Source organism: Dunckerocampus dactyliophorus, chromosome 15 (assembly GCF_027744805.1).
Source record: "Dunckerocampus dactyliophorus isolate RoL2022-P2 chromosome 15, RoL_Ddac_1.1, whole genome shotgun sequence".
Classification (NCBI taxonomy): Eukaryota; Metazoa; Chordata; class Actinopteri; order Syngnathiformes; family Syngnathidae; genus Dunckerocampus; species Dunckerocampus dactyliophorus.
In genome coordinates, this window is record NC_072833.1 from 1020103 (window position 1) to 1032500 (window position 12398).

Sequence of the window (12398 nt, forward strand, 5' to 3'; positions counted from 1 at the left end):
AAAAAATATTTTAGGTATTTATTAATCATTATTTTTAATTATTAGAAAATGCATTGGCAAAAACTAAACTAACCCCCTAAAATCATCCAGTGTTAAAAAAGGACACCTTAAGAAGCCTTAGCCTGGTGTGTGGCATCCTGAACTTTTTTTTTTTTACATTGATTTTGTGTTTTTGATTATTTTTATTAATAATAATAATAATAGATTAGATTTTCAAGGTACCCAAAGCGCTTCACAATGAAGTGAAGCCATTATTCATTCACTCCTCAGTCGCACACTGGTGGTGGTAATCTACATGTGTAGCCACAGCTGCCCTGGGGTTGTTTGACCACTAAACATTCATTCGCGTTCATACATCAGTGTGGGATAGGACACAACAGTGACTGGGTGGAGGGAGCGAGGATCGAACCGCCAGCCTTCTGCTTTCTGGACAAACTGCTCTACCTCCTGAGCCATGGCCGCCCTTTTATTTATTTGATGTATTTTTCCAATTAATTTTGTTCATAATAGAAAGTCCAGGTTAATTTAACTTAATTTAAGGCTGTAGCCAACCAACAAAACAAAACAATCCAGTGTTAAAATACACACCTTGGCGGAGGTAATAACGTGCCTTAGCTAGGCTGGCGTCATCCTAACCTCTTTTGGGATTTCCCCTCCATAAAAATGGCCACTGAGGCTACACCAGCCTAGCCTACCCTATGTGATGCTTGAGTTGGTGCTGCGTCCCGTCCAGTGCTCGTTTCCTGGCACCAGTTCAGGCTCGTAATGAGACACACACGCACGCACGCACACGCACACGCACACACACACACACACTATTTGCCTCCCCTCCGACCCAGTGTCACTCGGCCCACATTATTCACACTTCTAGCTTTTACACTCAGCAGCTGTTCATCACCTAATGATGCAGCCACTGATGATGAGCCCCCTCAGGCAGACAGGCAGGTACTCGCGGCGCCCCCTCCCTCTCCCTTCCTCTTCCCAGTACACTGAAAACCCCCACCAGACTGGTCTTTAAATCTTAATTCTGTTTTCTTGGAGTATCTCAAGCCTGTCGCGTGTGTGTCAAGAGAGAATATTCATCATGGGGGAATGAGCGCGCGTGTTGTTTTCTTGGCCTTGTTGGGATTGTTTACCTGGCTGCGCTTTAAAAGCTTTAATAGATTTCCGTGCAGCCTTGGGGGGGTGTAGCAAAAGGCCACCAGGACTCCCTCTGCAGCCGCAATATCATCAAATATCATCACCAGCAGCCTGGGCTTCAGCTTTCTGCTTTGCTTCTGCCTTGAGCCTTCACAGTCCTGCCATTCACTGGTTCCCCTACTGTAATAAATAGTAGCCCCCCCCAACCCAAATGTATATAAGGTGATAAGGTGCTGTGGGTTTTGTTGTCACTTTGTTGGATTATTTTAGAGTCCTTCTGTTGACTTTTGGAATAAAATGTGATGGTTATTGTATGGTGATGCTTATCACATGGACCTGTGGAGGAGTGATTGCATTCATTTTATGAAACGTCTGTTTCAGCAAGCTTGCCACAGGGTCTGACTTGGTGGATTGTTTCAAGTCTTTCTATGGATTTCTGTTATGAAATGTGTAGCTGGCGAGGAGTGGTGGCATTAATTATATATGACACGTCTTTGAGCGAGTTTGTCGTGGGTTATGACTTTGTGGATTATTTCAAGTCTTTCTATTGATTTCTGTTATGAAATGTGCTGGTTATCTTACGTAACTGCCGAGGAGTGATTGCATGAATTTTATGATGCATCTTTTACTTGAGGAAGCTTGCCATGGCTTTTGACTGGGTGGATTAGTTCAAACCTTTCTGTGGCTTTGGTATGAAATGTGTTGGTTATCACATGCAACTGGCGAGGAGTGATTGCATTAATTATATGACAATTATTTGAGCAAGCTTGCCACATGCTTTGACTTGGTGGATTGTTTCAAGTCTTTCTATGGATTTCTGTTATGAAAGGTGTAGCTGGCGAGGAGTGGTGGCATTAATTATATATGACACGTCTTTGAGCGAGTTTGTCGTGGGTTTTGACTTTGTGGATTATTTCAAGTCTTTCTATGGATTTCTGTGAAGAAATGTGTTGTTTGTCATATGTAACGGGCAGTGAATGCATTCATTACAGAATGTGGTATGTCTGCAGTACTTGAGCAGCACAAACCCAAGCGCATAAGCCTGACATGCTTTCACAAACTGCCTCAGAGTTTGCACAGAACTCTCATTTTGCTTTATTTCCAGATCTCCGTTTGATCCGCCCTCATGCAATGACTTGCTCCTGGCTGCCTTTCCTGCCTGGGATATTGATTTGCCATTGATTTGTCAGCAGTATTAGCACTAACTGCCTTCCTGCAAGTGATGGATTTATTGTCCGGAGTGACAAGATGTGACTCGGAAGTAGCCGGAGTGAGTCCACGGAAGCGCACATGAGAGCGAGCGAGCGAGAGGGAGAGATCATAAATCAGCTTGTTTAAAGCTTTGTGAACCGTAGAGCGTTTGTCAGTGGCCTTTGACTGCGTAACTCGGAGCTATAATAATGACGTTGGCGCTCACGGTCAAGGCGGTCGCTATTTATGACCCTGAAGTGACACGATATACTGTCAGTGCAATCAGAAATCAGACGATGCCGTCAAATTCCGGCTTCTGGTTTGAAATGTCTACTATCTGAAGTCAAAATACACATTGACAGTCAAAATGAAGAAACTGTTCTACCGCTGAAGCACGTTGGCATTTGTCAAACGTGCACCCCTGCTGTTTCTTTATTATTTTTCTGGCAAACGCGCCACATGGTGCCGCTCATATTAAACCCCAGTTTGACTCCCATATTTCTCACTGTTGGGTGTTCAACCAAATCACCACCAAATTTGGTACACAAGATGGCCGCCGTCAAACAAAACATCCTTGCAGGGGCATCGACGCAGCTTAGCAAATGACTCCTAAGTCTTGATGATGATGAAACCTGTATGATACATCCCATAGGGGGCGCCACACTTGGCATTTGTAAACAGTCGTCCCTCACGATATCACATTTTTTCCAGAAATTAGAGAATGAATCAATGATTAATTAGTCAAAAGTATTGAAATACAAGTGATATGTAGTATTGTGGCCACTAGGTGGCAGTAATGACACAAAACATTGAGCCATTATCTTACATTAACTTAACACAGTGTTTCTCAATTATTTTCTGTCATGCCCCCAACTGGAGGACGGAAATGTTTTTTGCCCCCCCATTTAAATACAAAACTGATAATGCGTTGATTGATATGGACTGAACTCGAAATTGAAACCAGCGAAATGCAACAAAATGGAGACCAGTGAAGCATAGAAACATATTCAAGAGTCACATTGCACGCTGAGTACCACAAAGCCATGGCATGTCCGACATGATGGAGTGGGGAAAAAAAAGTTCTCCTCCCATTCTGTGTGGAAGTGGTATGTTTCTAGCTTAAGTTTAGAATAAATAAATTCAAGGCTAACTGGTTAGCTTGCAGTCTGTGCAGCATAAGAGTTGCAATGTGTTGAAAAGAGTTATAGGGGTGTTATTTCATGTCTACAGGGCTCTAATAATGTTAAAACCCGTATTTAGAAAGTCATAAACAGATTTTCAATGCTCTAACTACGAAGATATTGCATTTATTAACTTTGGCTCTTATCACGGAAATTCATTTATCGTGGCCGGGTCTGGAACCAATTAACCACTATAAACGAGGGACAACTGTTTGTTTACCGTAGCAAAAGAGCACTTAAAGGTCCATTTTTGGCTGCCATCTGGTCAACATCCATAGTGTCTGTCATCCACGCCTTTACCGTTTGCATGCATTTGTATTTCGAGCGCATGTTTGCATATTTATCATGCAGTTAGTGCCCCTCGGAAGGCTCATGTCTCCTCTTTGCAGCTCTCTTTGGTCACAACTAAATATGTGTGCTCATGCATAAAAACACAATAAGCTAGTTTTGCTAGCCTGTGGCTTATTTTTTTGTACTACATTTGCACATCATCTGGAGACGTTCAGATAGGCGCGACTACTGTTCTCTCTTCATCATGCTAATAATAACATCTGCCTCGGCACTGATAACCCGGCAAATTCAGCTAGTCGACTGTTTGTACACCCCCGCTCACCTCTGTGTCAGAAATAGTACACGGCGTTAATGACGACCAAAAAGAGACGCCAGCTGCACTTGCAAAGGTGTTACCCGCAGGGGGCGGATTCAAATGAGAATGCAAGGACAATGTGTACTAGAAGTAAATGGACTTGACATAATCCAAAGGTCAACACCCACAGATGCTGGACGATAATTGTCCTACAAATTATTGTTGATAAGTGATATTATTGACATTTTTTTTGGAGCATTTTTCATTATTTATATGGCATATTAATGAGTACATCGTGTCAAAAGCAATATACTGTAGTTTCTCAAGTGTATTTACTGTAACATTGTAATTGGAATGTAGAGATTTTAAGTAAAATAAACGACATAATAACTTAAACAAAAAAATACAAAAAAAACCAATGAAAATAAAATGTACTCAGTGTCTTTTAGCAAAAATTGCACTTAAACTGAAATTGTACAGGATGGTTGTGTTTGAGGTGTGCGTACAAGTTGGTCGTATTGCCCTTCTTTCTCGACATGTCGGTTTGGTGGTGTTCGTGCGCTCACGTTGTTCATTCTGTTTAAAGCCGAAATATTCCCACACTGGACTTGGAAACCATGGCTTTTTTTATCGTTAGATTAATTTACCTTTGTGACAGGTACATTTTCTGTGCAGTGGTACCTCGGTTAACGTCCCCAATGTCCCAAATTTTTGCTAAAATGTTGCCTTGGCTTGTGTTTGCTTTCTTGTTTAGTGTGCAAAATAGTTTGGTTTGTTCACGCCACCATCTTGGATCACACGCCCAAGACGAAATCTCTCAATACTTGCACGTGATCTCGCAAAGCAGTGTGGGCCGTGGCCTCCATTTTAGGGCAACAGCGTTTGTTGATATCAGAGTTGCTGTGCAGGAGAGAGATACTATCCACATGGACCACACAAAAGAGAGGCGATTGAGCGTACCGAGACGAGGGTGCAAGACCTCACAGTTTTATGGCTTTAAGAGAAGACCGGCGTCATTTCAGAGGTATGTAAATGTGAATCCGCTGCGGTGCACACACATCCACCGCACATCCTGTTTCACAGATTTGGTTTAGTGCAATTTTAGTGCTTTTAAAAAAACATTTTTTTTTTTAATAAACAACATGAATGTTGTTAAAGGCCGAGCCTGGCCCTTTAAGAAGAATTGCATTGTGGGAAGTTGAGTGTTGTAGTTTTGTGCTTTAGCACGGGGTTGCCGTGTCTCTCTCTTCCCTCTCTTCTTGTCTTCTGTGTCCTGATTGGCAATCAATCTCCTTCCTGACGTTTCCTGTTGTGGTTGTCATTGCTAGCAGACTAGCCAACCGTGTGAGCTGCTTGCTAAGCAATGTTAATGCATGTCTGAGAAACGTGTATAAAGTGCATGCAGAGGGCTTTTACAGCCTTAAAACATAAAGAATCATTGGAAACAAAGTTGGCCACTTTGTGGATTTCACTTACTGTGGGCTATGACACGTCTCTTCAACATTGCGTGGAAGTCGGGAACAATACCTCTGGATTGGCAGACTGGGGTGGTGGTCCCCCTTTTCAAGAAGGGTGACCGGAGGGTGTGTGCCAACTACAGGGGGATCACACTCCTCAGCCTCCCTGGGAAAGTCTATTCCAGGGTGCTGGAGAGAAGGGTACCACCGTTAGTCCAACCTCGGCTACAGGAGGTGCAATGTGGTTTTCGTCCTGGTCGCGGAACACTGGACCACCTTACACCCTTGCAAGGGTACTGGAGGGTACTTGGGAGTTTGCCCAACCGGTCTACATGTGCTTTGTGGACCTGGAAAAGGCATTCGACCGTGTCCCTCGCGGTGTCCTGTGGGGGGTGCTCCGGGAGTATGGGATTGTTGGCGTGCTACTACGTGCCATTCAGTCCTTGTACAACCAGAGCAGGAGCCTGGTTGGCATTGCCAGCAGCAAGTCCAGCCTGTTTCTGGTGAATGTTGGCCTCTGCCAAGGCTGCCCTTTGTCACCGATTCTGTTCATCATTTCGAGGCGCAGCCAAGGTGTCGATGGAGTCCAGTTCGGGGGCCTTAGGATCTCATCTCTGCTATTTGCCGACGACGTGGTCCTGATGGCCTCATGGGGCTGTGACCTGCAGCGTTTACTGGGATGGTTTGCCTCTGAGTGTGAAGCTTCTGGGATGAGACTCAGCACCTCCAAATCTGAGGCCATGGTTCTCAGTCGGAAAAGGCTGGATTGCTCCCTCCTGGTTGGGAATGAGGTCCTGCCACAGGTGGAGGAGTTCAAGTATCTCGGGGTCTTGTTCTTGAGTGAGGGAAGGTTGGAGCGTGAGGTCGATAGGCGGATCGGCGCAGCGTCTGCAGTAATGCGGTCGCTGTACCGGACCGTCGTGGTGAAGAGAGAGCTGAGCCGGAAGGCAAAGCTCTCAATTTACCGTTCGATCTTTGTTCCCACCCTCACCTATGGTCATGAGCTTTGGGTCATGACCGAAAGAACGAGATCGCGGATACAAGCGGCTGAAATGAGTTTTCTTCGTAGGGTGGCGGGACTCACCCTAAGAGACAGGGTGAGGAGCTCGGTGATCCGGGAGGAGCTCAGAGTAGAGCCGCTGCTCCTTCACATCGAGAGGAGCCAGCTGAGGTGGCTCGGGCATCTAGTCCGGTTGTCTCCCGGACGCCACCCTGGTGAGGTGTTTCGGACATGCCCAGCCGGGAGAAGGCCCCGGGGAACACCTAGGACACGCTGGAGGCATTATGTCTCACAGCTGGCCTGGGAACACCTTGGTGTCCTCCCGGTGGAGCTGGAGGAGGTGGTCGGGGACCGGGAAGTCTGGGCTTCCCTACTAAGACTGCTGCCCCCGCGACCCGGACCCGGATAAGCGGAGGAAAATGGAATGGAAAAAAATGGAATGGGCTATTTTGAAACCTATCCCTGCAATAAACGAGGGAACACTGTATTCCAGTTCCGGCATAACAGTCTATCAACCTGCTCACGGAGGGTGACGCAGCACACCACAAGGCTGGCAAACAGCTTTTACCCACAGGCCATCAGGCTTCTCAACGAAGCACTCACACACACCGCACACAACACACACACTCATAACTATTTATTTATTTATTGATTTATTTGTATTCATGTCTCTACTGTTCTTGTTGCTTAATTTATTGGTATTTATGTTTCTTTCGTTCTTATTCATTTTCTTGTGTTTTCTTTCTTTTTTTGGGAGAATGAACAGAATAAGAATGCCATTGCACTGCATAACTACATAACTACCTGTTTTCCTGTGCACATGACAATAAAACTCTTGAACCTCACACCTTAGAAGGCATCCTTGCAATCTCACTGCCACCAGCGTTGTTTTTCTTTTTCTTTTTCCATTTTCTCTATGAAACGACACAGCACATGTGTATTGATTCTAGAATGCTGATATTTTGTTTGATATATTTTTGCAAATTGTGGTTGCAGCAGAATAATAATCTGATATAATATTTCCAACATGACCGGGTGAGAGTGATCTTAAATGTTCAGTTGTCCATTTGTCATTTGTAATTATTTTTGCATCATTTTCTGCATGTGAAAGTTTTTGTGTTAACATTTTTGGGCATCAGGAACGCATGAATTGGGTTTACATTATTTTCTATGGGTTTGAGTCGGACCTTCTAGAACCAAGGCACCGCTGTAACTACAGTACAATGACAGCTGCCACCTTGCACAATAGAAACAATGGAAATGACTTGATATAAGACTGGAAATAATCCACACAGTGGCAGTAATATGGCAGTGTACAAGTGATGGCACAAGAGTACACCCTGAGTGTGTACGTCTTGCTAATGTCGGGTGTTTTTATTGCCAGACCGACAGGCCACTTTGCTCAACGAGCTTCTGTAATTGCGTCTGCACGCTTCACGCAGCCGCTCGCTCGCACTCCAGCCACCTGAAAACACGGATGTTCCACCACACGCATAGATGGTAAACAAACACAGCGTGTCCACGTATACGTAGTAGAAGACAGCCTCAAACAGCACTCTGCAATCAGAGGAGGGTTGTGTCAGCATGATAGCTGATATCTTGAGCACATAATGGCTTCTGAAGGCCCATTGGGATTGGTTGCAGTGTCTCATGTCCCTCTCACCGCAGGAGGTCAGCTGGAGAGTCTGATGGAGACCATGAGGGCGGAGATCGCCACCCAGCCCCCCGTGGAAGGATCCTACGCCGCACGCCGGGGCGACTACTGCATAGCCAAGTTTGCTGATGATGAATGGTATGTGTTTGCTCCTAAAGCCAACGTCCTTTACGGCCTGACGTTTCATTTTTACCTCGTCTTGATTCAAGCCTGTGATGCGTTAAGTGTAGACAACCGCAGGGTGTAATTAGCATCGCCCTCACCGCTTTGGCTTCACACACACACACAGACACACACACACACACACTTCAGTCTTGTTTAGTGTATGAGACAACATGGTCACCGTGTGTTGGAAGTTGCAGATGGGCATATTGATACCAAATTAAAGGATACTTCTGGTATCAAGATTTCCAATACTGGTATTGGTTGACATCATGCAATAGTGATGTTTTGGAGGCGATTTGCTTGAGATAGAAAGACACTGGGCAAAAACGGCCTGCATGGCAGAGTTCCAAGACCAAAACCACTGCTGAACAAAAACAACATTAAGGCTCGTCTCAATTTTACCAGAAAACATCTTGATGATCCCCAAGACCTTTGGGAAAATTCTCAAAAGTTGAACTTTTTGGAAGGTGTGTGTCCCATTACATCTGGCATTTCAGACAAAGAACACCATAGCAACAGTAAAATGTGGTGGTGGTAGTGTGATGGTCTTCAGGTCCTGGAAGACTTGCTGTGATAAATGGAAGCATGAATTCTGCTGAAGGAGAATGTTGGTGACCTCAAGCTGAAAGCAACTTGGGTTCTGCAGCAGGACAATGATCCAAAACACACCAGCAAGTCCACCTCTGATTGGCTGAAGACTTTGGAGTGGTCTAGTCCAAGTCCTGACCTGAATCCTATTGAGATGCTGTGGCATGACCTTAGAAAGGAAAAGCCTCCAATGTGGCTGAATGACAACAATTCTGCTAAATTCCTCCCCAGCGCTGGAAGAGACTCATTGCAAGTTGATTGCAGTTGTTGCTGCTGAGGGGGGCCCAGCCACTTATTAGCTGTAGGGGGCATCACTTCTTCACACAGGACCATGGAGCTTTGGGTTTCGTTCTCCCTTAATAATAAAAGTTTGATTAAAAAAGTGCATCAAGTGTTGAGTTGTGTTGTCATGGACTAATATTTACATTTGTGTGACAAACATGCAAACAAATAAGAAATCAGGAAGGGGGCAAACACTTTTTCGCACCACTGTAGTATATGCAAGTAGTACAGCCCCCCTGCCTCTCACGCCCCCCCGATTTGAGAAGCACAGGTTTATAGTAATGTAGCAACCTGTCTGTCTTGGAAACAATAAAAAAAAAAAAAAAACAGTAAATTAGTTTCAAAATATGTCAACAGATTTACGAAACAATATTGGCCAGGCATCAGTGAAAAAGTAGGAAGTACTGAAGTATATATTAGTGTTGTATTGTACGGTTTATTTGTCACCATATGAGCCAGCCACCATAAGTGACAGAAGAGGCCTGATTAGCGCTCATGCTACCATGTGAATATTGCAAGGAGGGCCTCTGTGCAATTTTCACCAGCCTTCTACGCCCCAATGGATCCTCTCCCCCTCAAGGAAATAACTCCAGATTCATTTACTCATCCGCTTTTTTGTCTTCATCTGCTCTTTTATCAATCAGTTATTTTATTTTTTTCTTCCTGCAGGTACAGAGCCCGAGTAGAGAAAGTGGAGTCGCCGGCGAAAGTCCACGTCTTCTACATCGACTATGGCAACGTGAGTAAGATGCAGAAAGCGCAAACAAAGCGATAATGGCGTAGTTAAAGGAGAAAAGGGGCATGACGCATGAGAATAAGAGGGGAGGAGGGCGGCAAGCAGACGCAATGCGTCCTGGCATGTTGCTGAAAGTGCGATGCTCCGAGGCTGACCTCAACATCCCCGCGTGGTTTTACGTCACTCTGGTGTCCATTCACATTGACTTTTAGACAGCCACCTGTGTGTGTGTGTGTGTGTGTGTGTGTGTGTGTGTGTGTGTGTGTGTGTGTGTGTGTGTGTGTGTGTACAGAGCAGACAGCCTCCGTCAAAAGCAATAAATTGCAAGCCGTCTGATTCATTCCAAATGTTCAAGGTGTTCTCTGTCCGGACTCTGTAGTCCACTGATGCCATTAGTCTCAGACAGGGGTGTTCAAAGTGCGGCCTGGGGGCCAGGTGTGGGGCTCGTAGCATTTATTGGCCCACAACGCATTCTTAACAGCAAAAATGGAAAAAATCATCAGTATTACAAAAATTAAGTCAAAATATTCAGAGAAAAAAAGTAAAAAAAAAAAAAAGAATAACATCATATTATGAGGCAAAATGCCATTTTGGTAGCGTAAAGTTGAAATATTAAAGAAAGACTTTATTTTTGATTGAAGTCATAATATGAAAAACAAAACAAAGTTGTGAATGGAATCATGTGATGTATTCCGTTGTAATTTGCATGCATGTTAAATAAAATAAAATTAAACCAAACCAAAGTTGGAATTTGGAGTGCAGTGTTCCGTCATTTATTGCAGGGGATAGGTGCCCAAAATAGCCTGCATTTTAATTCATTTATTTTTATGATTATTCTATGTTTTAAGGCTGTAAAAGCCCTCACCATACACTTTATACACTTTTCATACACAACTTCTTGTGTGAGGTTTGGCTTCCTCTGCCTTTTGGCTGCGGAACATTTCGGCAGCATGTTGGGGCGAAAACTTACAAGCAGGCTCGCTGTCTGCGAAAGGTGAACTGCGATGGAGCGAGAGAACACCGTACAGCAGGAAGGAGTGCTGGCACGAGCATCTTCTCAGCTTCAGTGTTCTTTGGGGAGCAACAAAAAAAAGCACAATGTGAGCCACTAATTGCCCCCATTTGCACTTACCATCGTCGAATGAACATCACGTCAATTCCACAAATGCAAATCAACATACCCCCACCCCCTAAAAATGTATTTTGTCAGCCTTGCAGCCTTTCACAATGGCCTCATTCAAACACATAATCACAGCAATCACGCCTAATTGTCATCCTCGCCATGTCATCTCCGTGTATTGTCTCAACGTGACGGGTGGCGCCCCGGTTGACTCATGTCGTGCGCCCCGAACCTCCAGATGCACCTCGGTGAAAGCAGCAGCTGCCGAACGATTGTTACGCACGAGCACACAAACCTTGAACTAGCAGTGGGCCTCTGTCCTTCAGTCGCACACCGCCACTGTTGCTACACTTACGTGCAGTCTTAAAGGAAGTTCATTTTGTGCTTGTTTTACACCACCCATCCCTCACCCCTACCAGAGAGAAACTGTGTCATCCACCCGTCTGGCTGCCATCCCGCCCGCCTTCAGCATCAGAACCCTGCCAGCACAGGCCACAGAGTACACCTTCGCCTACATCCAGGTCCCACAAGACGTAAGTTCCCACTGTGAAGTGTAGTTGTTAGTAAGTACATCTCTTCTACTCCTCAACCGCTGCACACAAAAGGCCGAACATTTGTTATTTTTCTGACAAACACTCCACAGTCATCAACAGCCTTACATTGGCTGGTGGTCCAGCACACTTGTAAAGCACTGTACATCGATGAAGTCATTCAAAAGAAGTCTATCACGCTTCATGGCTCCAGACCAGACCGTGATAAGTGAATTTCCGTGAAGTAGGATTCCTTTAGAGCATAGAAAGCCTGTTTGCCAACTTGTAAATCTGGTTTTTAACATTTAATTAGAGCCCTCTAGACATGAAATAACACCCCTATAACCACCTTCACACTCCTGTTACCCACATAATAAGAGAAAATAAGACATAGAAAACCTGTTCACAACCTTCTAAATACGTTTTTTAAGATCATTAGAGCCCTTTAGACATGAAATAACACCCCTAAATAACAATAATAATTCCATTAATAAAATAATATATGTATTTCTTTAGTCATGACTGAAAGAACCACCTCAAGGAACCATGCCATGGGTCTCAGGCACCACAGGTTGCCTCCCCGTGTGCTATGCTGAAAGCAGCAGCAGTCTCTTATGTCCCTTCAGAGGTCCCATGGCCAGTGCATAGGAGTTGCGCATGGCGTGAACAAAGAACAATAGCAGTGTAAAGATGATTATAGGGGTGTTAGTTCATGTCTGGAGGCCTCTAATAATGTATTTAACCCGTATTTAGAAGGTCATAAACAGG

The 12398-nt window shown here is 44.6% G+C and overlaps 1 protein-coding gene across 1 annotated transcript in view; it reads left to right on the top strand.

The window, feature by feature from the left end:
• snd1 (staphylococcal nuclease and tudor domain containing 1) overlaps positions 1-12398 on the top strand; it is a 160447-nt gene that overhangs the window by 128091 nt on the left and 19958 nt on the right. Inside the window, exons 19-21 of the mRNA XM_054800418.1 lie at positions 8224-8347; positions 9914-9983; positions 11520-11633. Coding sequence (XP_054656393.1) covers positions 8224-8347; positions 9914-9983; positions 11520-11633 — 308 coding nt within the window. The remainder of the gene's footprint in view (positions 1-8223; positions 8348-9913; positions 9984-11519; positions 11634-12398) is intronic.